This window comes from Cervus canadensis, chromosome 5 (assembly GCF_019320065.1).
Source record: "Cervus canadensis isolate Bull #8, Minnesota chromosome 5, ASM1932006v1, whole genome shotgun sequence".
NCBI lineage: Eukaryota > Metazoa > Chordata > Mammalia > Artiodactyla > Cervidae > Cervus > Cervus canadensis.
In genome coordinates this window covers 99,285,064-99,298,112 of record NC_057390.1, presented here as the reverse complement: position 1 = coordinate 99,298,112, position 13,049 = coordinate 99,285,064, and the positions used below count along the sequence as shown (strand labels likewise).

At 62.8% G+C, this 13,049-nt stretch overlaps 1 protein-coding gene and 1 long non-coding RNA gene across 3 annotated transcripts; one reads left to right on the top strand and one right to left on the bottom strand.

The window, feature by feature from the left end:
- The first annotated feature begins 3,123 nt into the window (after positions 1 to 3,123).
- Positions 3,124 to 11,212, top strand: LOC122442355. Of its 2 annotated transcripts, none has more exons than XM_043470111.1 (2): positions 3,124 to 3,550; positions 10,493 to 11,212. In XM_043470111.1, the coding sequence occupies exons 1-2, from the start codon at positions 3,371 to 3,373 to the stop codon at positions 11,084 to 11,086; spliced, it is 774 nt and encodes a 257-aa protein (XP_043326046.1). In that variant the 5' UTR covers positions 3,124 to 3,370; the 3' UTR covers positions 11,087 to 11,212. The 2 variants fall into 2 exon arrangements, 1 of the variants encoding a protein (XP_043326046.1); XR_006269636.1 differs by lacking the exon at positions 3,124 to 3,550 and adding an exon at positions 9,263 to 9,392.
- Positions 11,213 to 11,222: 10 nt separating this feature from the next.
- Positions 11,223 to 13,027, bottom strand: LOC122442364. The gene is made up of 4 exons (XR_006269641.1): positions 12,903 to 13,027; positions 12,410 to 12,566; positions 11,569 to 12,147; positions 11,223 to 11,355 (listed from the first exon to the last, which is right to left on the bottom strand). It is a non-coding gene; the product is annotated as an uncharacterized LOC122442364 (long non-coding RNA).
- Between the last annotated feature and the right edge of the window lie 22 nt (positions 13,028 to 13,049).

The following is a 13,049-nucleotide window of genomic DNA, read 5'->3' as shown; positions in this document are numbered from 1 at the left end:
CAAACCCAGGTCTCCTGCATCGCAGGTGGATTCTTTACCAGCTGAGCCACCAGGGGAGCTTGTGTACGTAGTGAACCTTTACTCTGAGTTGCTCATTGGCTCTGGGACTCTGTGAAATGTCTCCGAAGCTTGAGATGAAGGTGGGTTCCTTTAGGAAGTGCTTGCAGGACTTCCCTGGGGGTCCAGTGGCTATGACTCTGCACTCCCAATGCAGGGGGCCCAGGTTTGATCCCTGGTCAGGGAACAAGAGCCCACGCGCCACACCTGAGTGTTGGCATGCCGCTGCTGAAAGCGCCCACATGCGGCAGCGCAGATTGAAGGTCCCGAGTGCTGCAGCTAAGACCAGGGGTGGGAAAGTAAATACACAGCTCTTTCTAAAAAAAGAAAGCGCTGGCAGTCTGAGAAGCCTTTAAACTAAAATCCCTTGTTTGAAGTTTGGGGATAACTGAGAGAAGATGGATTCAGGCTGCCCAGACCCCTGAGGGCGATTCTGTGGGGGTGGATTCTTAGAGCCCAGTTCCTCCTCTCCTCAGCCCAAGGCCTGAGACAGCAGAGCCGACGGGCTACCTGGAGGGCAGCGGGGTCCCAGCACAGCTGACCATGAGGTTGAGCCCTCGGGAGCCCTGGATGCATCGAGGGATCTTCCCTTGTCTTCCCTGGGCCCCAGTATGCCCCTCTGTGCTCTGTCTTCTGACCCTGAGATCAAAGGGAGTCAGAAAACAAAAAACAATAAAACAAACAAAAAAACGATGCTCTGGTTCACCTCCAAAGATAGAGATGTTTCGATTCTTCCAATTCAAAATGAGAAGACAGGTTGTTCTTCTCATCATAGCCAGTGAACAGCAGAACCAGCTGTTGGTGACCACCAGCTTCGGTCAGCCGGTCAGTGGGGGGTCACACCCCAGGAACGGCACCCCCTCGCTGAGGACCACCCAGTCCGTACCCGCTCCCCTCTGACAGTCCTCCTGGCCGAACGCCGCACTTCCCTGAAACTCTATGCCAGGCCGGCAGGCGGCAGCCCTGGACACATTCTAGGGGTGCCTGGGCTTCCGACCGTGGCTCTCTCCATCCTAACGATCAACGCATTCAGCACTTTTGCTCGCATATGGGGGGCAGCAGCCTCGTGTTACCCCCTCAAAGCAGAGCCAGTTTTGGCATGGCTGCTCCTCTCTGGGCCCCCACTTTTGCCAGCCTGCCCTGAGGACTCCGCACTTCCTAGCCAGCTCAAAGAGTTTCCCAAGTGGCTCAGAGGGAAAGAATCCACCTGCCGAGGCAGAAGCCACAGGAGACACAGGTTCGATCCCTGGGTCCGGAAGAGCCCCTAGAGAAGGGCATGGCGACCCATTCCAGTATCCATGCCTGGATGACTCCATGGACAGAGGGGCCTGGTGAGCTACAGTCCATGGGGTCGCAAAGAGTCAGACACGACTGAGTGACTGCTCACACACACACACACACACACACACACACACATGTGCATGCACACACACGCACATACGCATGCAGCCATCTCAAGGCAGCGTTCAAGAAGTCCCTCCCTGATGGTCCAGTGGTGAGGACTCTCTTGTTCACTGCTTAGGGCTGGGACTCAATCCCTGGTCAGGGAACTAAGATCTCACAAGCTGTGTGGCGTGTGGCCAAAAAAAAAAGACAGCTTTCAAGATGAATATCTTATTTTACCCAGAACGTGTAGCTGCTTCTAGTGACAGGGTTTGTACAGGTTCTTAACTGGGTGTTGTGATGGGAACAGACATCTTTTACCTTTATTTTACAGAAGGGAGACTGAGGCTTAGTGTGGGAGTGCATGTGCAGTCCTGTCCGAGCCTGCAGCCCCATGGACTGCAGCCCGCCGGGCTCCTCCGTCCTGGGATCCTCCAGGTAAGAGTGCTGGCGTGGGTTGCCATTTCCTCCTCCAGGGGATCTTCCTGATGCAGGGATCGAACCTGAGTCTCCTGCACTGGCAGGCGGATCCTTTATCACTGAGCCATCTCGGAAGCCCAGCTCAGGCTTGGGGATACTCATCATTCACAGACCGTAACCTCGGAACCCTGAGAGCCTGCCTCGGGGTCCATGCACTTAACCTCTGCCGTTCGCTTGCAGAGGCGCAGGCAAGTGCTCAACAAATGAGTCCGTAATCGATGAGTTCATTCACTCATGCATCATCAAATATTCATCGAGCTTCTTCAATTTTCCGCGTGGTCTAAGGCCCTGAAGACACAGTAGGGGCCGAGAAGGGTGACATCACTGCCCCCAGAGAGTTCACATTCCACAGGCCATCAGGGACGGTCAGAGGCTCTGCACCTCCGCGGAGACCTCGGCCCGCACTGGCCACTCCAGCTGGGCCTCAAGTCTGGGACCCCTCCTCTAAGCGCTCGTGCCCCTGGGAGGCCGCGGAGGTGACCCCGCTGACTTCGGGAACCCCGAGGCCCAGGCCGCCTCTGTGATTTCCCAGGGTTCGTGGCTGAGCTGGCCTTGAACTCAAGCCTGTGGTTTTCCAACCCATCTCCATCAAGGTGAGAGTTCCAACCAGGATTCAGGTGAGCGATTCTGGGCTGACATCTCTGGGCCCAGGGAGGGCAGCGGCCACAGCGGTCGACTGGCCTCCCTCTGCTGGTGACCCTGGTGGTCACGATGCGGGAGTCACGGGCCACTCTGTCAGAAGCTGGTGCCACCCCTGGTTTAACAAGGCCGACGCCTTTGCCTGCAGGGGAAGGACACCCCAGGGGCTGGGCTGTAGACAAACCTCAGCTCTGACGCTCCCGGGAGAACTCGGGGGTCGGCACTCGCCCACAGCTCGGCCGGCCAAGCAGGCCTCGGCCTCCACCCTGTTGTCCCCCCAGAGTCTTGGGTCCCCGAAAGGGCCCCCACACCTGTGTCCCTTGGGATGGACGGTGGTGCTCCCGGAACAGCTGGGCACAGCTGCCTCCCAAGGACACTGCCCCCGGGCGCCTGGAACACAGGGTCAGACGCCATTCATTCCCCGCATGGCCCCGCTCCAGCAAGCCAGGCCAAGGGACGGCGTGTCCTGGGGGCGGGCTGGCCCCCGGCCCAGCCTGAAACAGCAGCGGCGGGGGCAGAGCTCCAAACCCGAGGAACGCACGGCCTCCTCTCCACGCCTCCTCTCCGCAGCCGCCGCCCCGAGCTGGGCGCTGTCTGAGGGGCAGGGCGGCGTGCTGGCCCTGGAGTGGTGGGGGGATGGCGGGCTGACCCGAGCTTCCAGAGCCCAGGGCTATGGCTCCCACCCTCCTGCTCTGGGGCCAGCACTGGGATCCGGGGGCCTGGTGCAGCTTGTCCGGGAATCCTGCACAGAGGCCACCATGGGCCACGGGGCACTGCCCTCCTAAACCCCCGCCCAGCCAGCCCGGTGGTGATGGGACCAGGTCACCGTCCGTCTCCAGCTGGAATCCCCGCGTCAAACCCCCCTGCCCGCCAGACCTGCAGCCTCGGGGTGGGGGTGGGGCTGACCTCACCGTCTCCCTCGTTCCATCTGGTCACACGGCCCACCCTCACCCCCAGAGCACTTTATGCCTCCGTTGGGAAGTTGGGGGAGGTGAGTGGATATTCGTGTGTAGTTGTGATGTGTGTTGGGGGAAGGGGTGGGTGTGGGGGAAGGGGTGAGAGGGTGGGTGTGGGGGTGAGTGGCTGGGTGGGGATCTGAGTGGGTGGGTGAGAGGGTGAGTAGGTGGGGGTGAGTGGGGGGGTGGGGGGTGGAGGTGAGTGGGCTGAGTTGGGGGTGGACGTGGGTGTGAGGGCGAGTAGATGGGGGTGAGTGGGGGAGAGTGAAGGGGAGGTGGACGTCATCTTCCCGGCACCTGTACACCCCGTGTGATCCTCTGCACCCCCCCCACCTGCTTTCATCCTGCCTGCCTCCCAAGACCAGGGTCAGCGCCTGCCTCTCCCCTGAATGCCTCCCAAACCGCACCTTCTATCACCCCGCCCCCCGCCGCTCCTCCCTGGGGTGCTTGCATCCAGGTGTGCATCACCCCCTGAGACCCCTACACCCCCCGCCCCCACTGACCTGGCCTGCCTTCAGCTCCCAGCCCTGCAAGCAGCTGCCGCCCGTCAGCCAGCGATAGATGAGAGCTTCCTGGTGTTTTCATTCCTTTTCATTTTACTTTTTTTTTGTTTAACCACATAAGCAACACACAGGTAGGCACAGGTTTGGTCAAAGCAACCATTTAACTCTCTTACAAAATGGGAATTCCCTGGCGGTCCAGTGGTTAGGACTCTGCACTCTCACCAAGGCCCAGGGTCACTTCCTGGTTGGAGAGCTAAGATTTCACAAGACATGAGGCCAAAAAAGTATGAATAAATAATGACTCCAATCGTTGTAGACAAATTCAAACGTGGTGAACAAAAAGACTGTCCAAAGTACCTGAGGTCGCAGGCACTTTTCTCCGAAGACGGGGGCTGGCGTGGTGCCGAGGGACCAGGTCTGCTCCGGAGAGCTCACTCCATCCCCAGACGACCCTGAGGGGCAAGGCCGCTCTCATCACGAGTTACAGTGAGGGCACCCAAGTGCGAGGTTAAGGGTCAAGGGCGCGGATGGCTGGGAAGCGGTGGGAACACCACCTGCGGTGTCTCCTGTGACCACATCCCGTCCCTCTGACCACACCCGTATCCCTCTGACCACACCCCCATCCCTCTGACTACACCATCCCTCTGACTACCCCATCTCTCTGACCACACCCTGTCGTCCCTCTGACCACACCCCGTCGTCCCTCTGACCACATCCTGTCGTCCCTCTGACTGCACCCCGTCCCTCTGACCACACCCTGTCGTCCCTCTGACTGCACCCCGTCCCTCTGACCGCACCCCATCTCTCTGACCACACCCCATCTCTCTGACCACACCCCCATCCCTCTGACCACACCCCATCTCACTGACCACACCCCGTCCGTCTGACCACACCCTGTCATCCCTCTGACCACACCCCGTCCCTCTGACCACACTCCCATCTCTCTGAAACAGCTTGTAGGTCAGCCACTGGGTCATTTCTCAAGTCTGTCACCTCACAGAGTGGACAGGCGCTCTGGGGGGGGCCCTGTGGGGACAGCCGGGCCCCAGGACCCCTTCCCCGAGGCCAGGCCGGCTGCCCCCTCCGCTGGCCGAGGCAAGAAGTCCAGCTCCCGACAGAGGAGAGGCCAAGTCCACTACAGCGCAGTCTCCCAGAGGCCAGGGGCTGGTTCCAGGTCTCCGAGGCTGCAGTCCAGGCCCGCCAGTGTCGGGGTAGCAGCGGAGGGATCCGCGCGGCGAGGGCGCTGCCCGACCTCGGGCTGAGACGGGGAGGGCTCCAGTCACAGGACACGCCCCTGCCCTCACTGGGAGGGGCGTAGGTGAGCTGGACTTCCCACTTGGCAAGTCCCGTCCAATGGACAGTATAAGCATCACGAGACTGTTGCCCCAGCAGAGTCCAGGGGGACCGGTGCGCTCAGCACACGCAGAGAAGCCAGGGCCGTGTCCTGCAACCAAGCCACGTCTGGACCCTGCAGAGCAGAGCGGGGGCCACGGGGCGACAGTCAGCGGACGCGCCTGGACCCTGTCAGTCTGCAGCCTCCGTGGGCCGGCCGCTCCGGGGCCGTCCTGCTATTAATACACTCCTGCCGGGAGCACATCGCTTCTGCCGATGGCGTGCTCCCAGGGCCCCAGGAGACGGTCGCCACGGCCCCTGGTGAGCTGAACTGGAGGAAGGCCGGTCAGCCACGCACATAGGCCGCCCACCTGGTGGATGCTGGGGAGGCCCGGGCCTGGCCAGGACCCCGGGCCGTCCAGCCCACTCTCAGCCCCTCCCACAGCCAGGCCTGCTCCTGGGGAACATTCCAGAGAGAGTGGGAATCCAACCCCAACAACCAGCGGCCCCCTCCTCCTCTGCCACCACCGGACCTTCCACTGCAAGCAAGCCCATGGCGCCATCCCTTTAAGGACCGCGGGGACCCAAGCTCCATCCTCCAGGCCTCAGAAAGCAAACCCCGCTCCTCACCTGTGAGCCAGAGCCACGCTTCTCCAAGAGCCCTCTCCTGGGGCGGCTACTCTGTCAGCCCCGAGACCTCAGTCTTGCCACGCCGGACAGCCCCTGAGACCCTGGCCTCCGCCGGGCTCCTGGCTCACAGACCCGCCGGGGGCTGCACTCCCCAGGGTCTGCATCTCCCCAGACAGAGCCTCCAAAGGCTGGGGGCGGCGGAGGGCAGGCCCCCCGGCTGCTTCTTCCCCTGAGATCGCAGCCACGATTCCAAACGCATGGGGCCGTCCAGGCCGACAGACAGGCTGGGAGCCAGGCCCCGGCTGGGGAGACAGTGGACATAAAACACACACATGGCACCACGAGGTCACCCCACTCCTGGCTCAGCCCTGATGTCCAAGGCTGTCCCTCGATAGCCTGCTCAACCTGAGGCTCCAGACACCCCGGATCCCACCCTGGGGCCTCAGGAGCACCCGGCCTGTCCCCAAAACCCAGCACCCGGCCCCCCACTCGTGCGTTTACGCTGAGCTCAGGCGCCCTCCATCTGTGCCAGGAGGCGAGGGTGGCCCCCATGCAGGCCGGGTCCCGGGCCCCCTCCCACGTGCCCTCCTGCCAGGCTTCTGTCTCCCTCAGCAGACCCCGAACCCCCATGGGGCAGGGACGGTCCGACCCCACCTCTCGGCCCGGAGCCGGGCATGAGCAGTACTACATGATGGAGTGGCCGGTGTCCCAAAGCCCAGGGCCCCCAGCCGGCCTGTCCCACAGGAGGCGGGGGTGCGCACACACACACACACACACAAACAGACTTGTGCATGCATGTCCAGCCACCCGTGCGTGTGCAGTGGGCTTGGCCTCCCGGCCTCCCTCCCCCAGGGGGCAGTGAGCATTCTGGGCACCCTGAGAAGAAGAGCTGGTGGGAAACCAGGGTCGGACACCAGCTTGAGCAGGGAGGACCCCTGCCCCCAGGGTGCCGTCCTCGGCGTGCACATGGCCCCGGTCCCTGGACGTTGGGGTGCTCAGCCTCCAGCCCCCGCTCAGCTCCCACCCCAGCTCCTCTCCCCAGCGACTCCCGACCCTTCTGGAAACTCCCTGGTGGTGGTGCTGAGGCTGGTAGAGAGATTGGGGTCTGAAGCTCGCCCTGAGCCCAGGCGGTGAGCCCGCCCCCGCCTTCTCCCAGATCGGGACCAGGAGACCCCCAGGTCCGGGCTGCCGAGCTCCCAGCACCGGAGCCGCGGCAGCCTTCCTCTGTCTCTGTGCCCTTGGCCAGTGGACATTCCTGAGGGCTGGGCAGGGAGTGGGAGGTGGCCTGGGCCCGGGATGAAACCCACCAGGCAGAATCTAGCCTCACGCGACCCTGAGGTCCTCCCCGGGACAGCGTGGTGTTCCTGCTGGAGACGCTAGAGTCGAGGAGCCGGGGTGCAGACCCCAGGGCCACACAACAGAGCCGCTTCAGAGAAGATGGCCAGGCCTGGCCTGCTGTCCTGGCCTCTGGTCTGTGTCTCTGAGTGCAGCATGGGGGAAGGGGGAGACCCCTGGGGGCAGATCCTGCCTGTTCTTTGGAGCCCCCAAGCCCTGCCCATTGCAGGACAGGGTGAGCCCACTGCCCACAAACAGGGGGCAGAGCCCGGGCACGAGCCCCGCAGCCACCTCCCAGCATGGGGACGCAGCCGGTCGCAGGGCAGCTCTGAGCCTCGGAAGACAGACCCACCCCCCGTCCCGCGTTACCAGGAGCAGGCTGTCAGTGTCTGCACACAGGCTCACGCTCCCGGGCGCCGACGGACAGCAGCTGCAAGGGACGGCCCTCCCTGACCCCTCCTCCCCCTCTGCCTCGCCAGGGATGCCAGCGGTCCAGTCCCGGGGGACCCCCACGGGGCGTCCAAGCCCCCTCCGCACCCCCATCTTGAGGTGCCCTCGGGTCTCCCCGGCGGAACATTGTTGGCATATTCTAAGCCGTCAGCAAAGCAAGATGAAAATTCAGTAATTGCTTTTGGCAGAGAGCCCCTGGGCCAGCACAGGGGCCAAAAATAACCGAGGAGAGGGTTCCCGGGCCACCTGCAGCCGCGGGCTCCGTCTGAGAGCTGGAGAGGGGCCCCGTCGTGGGGCAGGGTGGGCGCAGGCTGGGCTGGAGGGACACGGGAGCAGTGGGGACAGAGTGAGGCTGTCGCTTCCAACACTGCAAAGCAGGGAGCATCTGGCCAGCCGAAAAAATGTAATGTCATACTCGAGCAGGAGGAGCAGCTGCTGGGCGACTCGGCGGCCCACAAATAGTTGGCTGCGTCCCGGGAGAGGGTGTTGGCTGAGTCCATGAAAAGGCGGAAAAAACGCCAGGCTGGCCAGCCACACTCAGCCCCAGCCCCACCCTCCCCAGGCCCGGCCAGTACTGGCCACAGGGGAGGGGCGTGAACCCCAGAGTGGTGAGAACCGGGGTCACGGCGCATCTGGCCAGGGCGGAGGGCAGGACTGGCGGGGGGGGACCTGGGTCTGACCCTTCCCAGCACAAAGGCCAGAGCAGGAAGGAACGCGTTTCACCAGTCAGGCCTGACCCAAGTCCACATCGCAGGGCCAAGCAGGGGCAGGCAGCCAGCACGGAGGCCGCTCAGCCTCACCCTGGCCTTCGCTGCTGCCTCGTCGTGCCCCAAGCAAGACACACCTGCCCATGTGGCGTGCCCGGCCAGAACCCCGAGAACGTCCCCAGAAGCGTCTGCTGGGGGCTGTCTGGCCGGCTCTGTGGTGAGAAGGAGACCGGAGGGGTCCAGCCAGGGCCAGGCTCTGGGGGCTGGCCACCCCACACCGTGGAGAAGGCTGGCTGTCCGCTCTGCCCGCCCGCCTTGGTGCCAGCCCCTCAGACCCCGCCCCTTGGGGGGGGGCTTCCACCATCACCTGCCTCCCGCCTCTTTAACTCTCACCTCGCCAAGGACGCAGCGCAGGAGCAGGTCTGAGACGCGGGCCCAGTGGGAGGCCAGGCCAGCTGTCCGGCACCCTCGTCCTTCTCCCCTGCGAGAGGACCGTCCCCGTGCCCCGGTGCCCAGCGCAGAGGGAAGAGGGGGTCCGGGTCTGGAGCACACCCACCACCCGCCACTTCAGTCTCCAGGCCACTCCCACAGGGATGGCCCGAAGCAGTGAGCAGTGCTTGAGTCTGCGACACCCAGAAAACCAGCTCAAACAGCAAGGTGCCCAGTCTCCACATCCCCAGAGAACCAGCTCCTGCTTCAACCCAGCTCCTCATCATCCTAGCCCGGGCTCCCACCTCCTGGTTGCAAGAGGGCTGCTGCGTCACCAGGCAACATGACTGAATTCCAGGCAGGAAGAAGGGGATAGGACCCGAAGCCTTGCTAATCAGAAAGGTGGCCCTCCCTGGACACTCTGGACTAACCACCCCCCGGGCCAGAACGGACTCACATGGCCCCCCAGCAGCAGTGCGGCTGGAAGACCTGTGAGTTTAGTAGGCATGCTGCCGCCGCAGACACACCAGGGCCCTCTTGGGAAGGATGCAGGATGGAGTAGAGGAGCAGCGTGGCCCCACCGGCCCGCGGACTGATGAGGAAAGGAGACTCGGTCTGGGGCTCGCCCACGGCCCCGGAGCTGGAGAGAGCCTGCTGGGGAGGAAACCATGGGAAAGTCTCTCCCCCGGGGTGGGGCCTCCAGGCCGTGGGGGCCGTTTGAACCCTGCCTGGCCAACACCCACAAGCTCACACCCACGCTGCCGGGAAAGAGGCCAGCTCCATGCCATCCCAGCCTCCTGTAGCAGGGCCCCACAGAGCAAACACACACACACGTGTGCATGCACACGCGCCTGCTTGTATACACACAGGTACATGCATGCATGCATGCTAAGTTGCTTCAGCTGTGTCTGATTCTTCGCAACCCCATGGACTGTAGCCCGCTGGCTCCTCCATCCATGGGGATTCTCCAGGCAAGAATACTGGAGTGGGTTGCCAGGCCCTCCTCCAGGGGACCTTCCCGACCCAGGGATCAAACCTGGATCCCCTGCATTGCAGGCAGATTTTTTTTTACCGCTGAGCCACCAGGAAAGCCCACACAAGTACATGCATGCATTCAAACACAAACGTTCACGGTGCACATATATTCACATACATGCATGGGTGTGCACACACATTCACGCACACGTGCAGGCACACACACATACACACGAGCCTGTGTACAGAGACTCAAACCCACAGGTTCATGTGCATTATGTGCATGTACATGTGCGGCGCACGCTTGCAGCCCGTGGGCACACATGTGCACACGCAGACACACATGTGCACATACATACTCACACACAAGCTGCCAGCTCCCAGACCCCTCTCTGCCAAAGGGCTCCAGGGGCAGGCCTCCAGCCCCGGCCCGGCCCTTCCTGTCACCCTTGGCAACGTCCAGCCCATCAAAAAACCAGACTTCCCCAGCCTCAGGCGTCTGGTATGCCCCAGCACCGCTGGAAGAGAGGGGAGATGGTGCAGCAAAACCCCAAAGGGAACCACAGTGTTTATGAAATGGGTCACTGAATCACACAGAGCAATGTTTCTCTCACAGGTGCAATTCCTTTCTGGGCCAGCTTCAGACAGACACCTGTGCCAGCCTCCGGCTGGGGGCGGGAGTGCAGAGGGGGCTCCACGGCCTGAAGAACCACAGCGGTGGGCCGGAGGCTGTGCGGCAGCCGCTGAAACTGCGATGAAGCCAAGCGGCCTTTTCTGGGCGCTGGACAGAAATACAAGCAAGAGGCCACACACAGTCTGCCCTCACCCTGTGCAGGGCAGCGGCCAAGGCTTAGGCCTCGGCAAGGTCTGGAGGGGCCGCTTCTCCCTGGAGGATGGACGATTCCGCCTCAGGAGGAGTCTTGACAAGTGCTTGTTCAATGAGAGTCGGGAGGGTCCCGGGCCCTCCAGCCCCGACCTGAAGGTCTCCACGGCCTGCCCATCCCCAGAAATGCACATCTTCCCCACCAAGGCCCAAGGAGGACCGCTGTGGGGCAGAAAGGCCCTGCAACCCTGGGCAGATGCCCCCTTCCTGCCCCCCACCGCCCCCCACCAGACCTTGCACACAGTTCTTCCCCACCCCCTCTGCCTCCCTCCCGATGCTTTTTCAGGAGATCATAGATATGGAAACAGAGGGAAAGAACGCAAATAGAAAATGGTAAAAGAGGTTCCCTCTGGGTAATGAGATGTATGCTTGTCCACAGTCTCAAATTTTTAAAAATAAAACACCTTCACCTCCTGGGCCCTGATGGAAACCCCAAAGGGCTCTCAAAGCAAACGGCGTGATTCTCAACTTCAGCCACCAGATGGCGGCCAAGACCAGCGCATCCCGACTCTGACGAGCCCCAGCGCGGGGGAAGGGCGTGGGACTTCCTCCAGGAGTTTTCTGGGTCCCAGGAGTTAGGCCAGGGCGACTGTCAGCTGTGGAGGTACCACAGAACACCTCCCTACTGGTGGGCCCTCCCAACAGTGCCCAGGGGCAGGGACTGCCACCCTCTTTGGATGACTGGGAAACAGGTCGGGGATGAAGCAGGGCCTTGTCCACCCTCGCACCGCCCAGCATGGACAGAGTCTGAGCTGCAGCTCTCATCTCCCAGCTGGATCCAACCCACTCCACAGACACCCAGGGCTCACCTGGCTTCACTTGCCGCCCTCAGGACGGCAGGGCCAGGGCGCACGCCCAGCTGTGGCCTGCAGCAAGCCAGGATGAGCCAGTCTTGAGCCCACTCAGCCTGAGCACTCGCGGCCGCCTGGACCCCCGCAGTCCACCTTCCGCGGCCATCCCGGGGGTGAGGCTCCAGCAGCGGCCTTCTGCAGCCGAGTCCAGGACTCCAGTCTTCCAGTGGGGGGTGGCACTTGGGGGCCTCCTGGGGTCCCGTTGGGGCTGCCACAGGCAAGGGCTGAGCCTCTGGGTGCAGGGTTTGGCCCGGGACGCAGCTGGGAGGCTGGGCCACGCCCGGCCCAGGGATAGATACCCTGACCCCCGCTCAGGAACCCACATCAGCGGGAGTCTCAGAGGGGCTGGTCCCATCCCAGCCAGACGGAGAACAGAAGGAACAGGAGGACCAGGGCTGCAGCCAGGCTCAGAGAGGGCACCAGGTCCGAGTCCTCAGGGCCGGGGATGACGCCAGCTGGGGCACGGTCGGGGGCGGCCAGAGCGCCAGACAGCTGAGTGTCAGAGACCTTGTCCCCGGGGGGCCCGGGCTGGCCCATCTGAGAGGAGAAGATGGGGGACAGGACTTGCTCTGCGAGGGGCCCAACTCACACCCTCACACCCACCGCCCCTCCCAGCTGCCTCCCTGGGGAAGCCCCCCATCACAGCAGGAGCCAGGGGCCAGGAGGTGCCCCCGGGCAGGGACTCCTGAGCCTCAAGGTTTTCCTTTTGCGAAATGGGGACCCGGAAGACCACAGAGGGAGGACAAGGACCAGATGCAATGGCCCCAGGGGCCACCTGCAGTCCCGCCAAGCTTCCCACCTTCTCCCTCAAGACGATTGGGCTGGAGGTCAGGTTCAGCCCCACTGCTCCCCTCCTCGGAGATCTTTCCCCCTGTGCCAGGGAGTCTGGAATGCAGCTCGGTTAGTTTCTTGGGCAACTGGAAGCCAGCAGACTTGTCTGGAAGGCCCTTGTCACACTGCAGAAGGATTTGCAACAAGACTACCAGCTGCTCTCCGCCCACGGGGCAGCAACAAGGGACAGGAGCACCAGGTTATGTCCATCTCACAGATGAGAAAAATGAGGCTCGGTAAACACAGTGCCTCCTGGAGCAGGATTCCCGAGAAGCCCCCGAGTTTGGCAGAGAGGGTCGTGAGACCCTACCCTCAGTCTCCCGCACAGGGAGCACTGGCTTTGGACTAGGTCGCTTGTTAAGCTCCAGGCCCTAGATCAGCCAGTGAGGTCCAGGAGACGCGGAGCGTCTCTGCCAAGCCCCTCCCAAACCCCCAGCCCTGCAGTTCTGCAGGACGGTTACCTTCTGGCCACTGGGGCTCCCGTGTCCTAGGAGAAGCCTGCCCCAGAGCTGCCATGTTCCCCAGGGACAGGGGCCAGTGGGTGGCAGCCTGAATGATCACCTCAGCGGCCTCCTCTCTCCTCTAAGGAAACCACCTGCTCCGGGGCT

What these genes read in the sequence shown, in the direction of transcription:
- LOC122442355 (XM_043470111.1), top strand. Translation starts at nt 3,371, where the DNA reads ATGGGACCAGGTCACCGTCCGTCTCCAGCTGGAATCCCCGCGTCAAAC. An exon ending in CCGTTGGGAAGTTGGGGGAG is followed by an intron (nt 3,551 to 10,492) that starts GTGAGTGGATAT and finishes TTTCTCTCACAG; the next exon opens with GTGCAATTCCTTTCTGGGCC.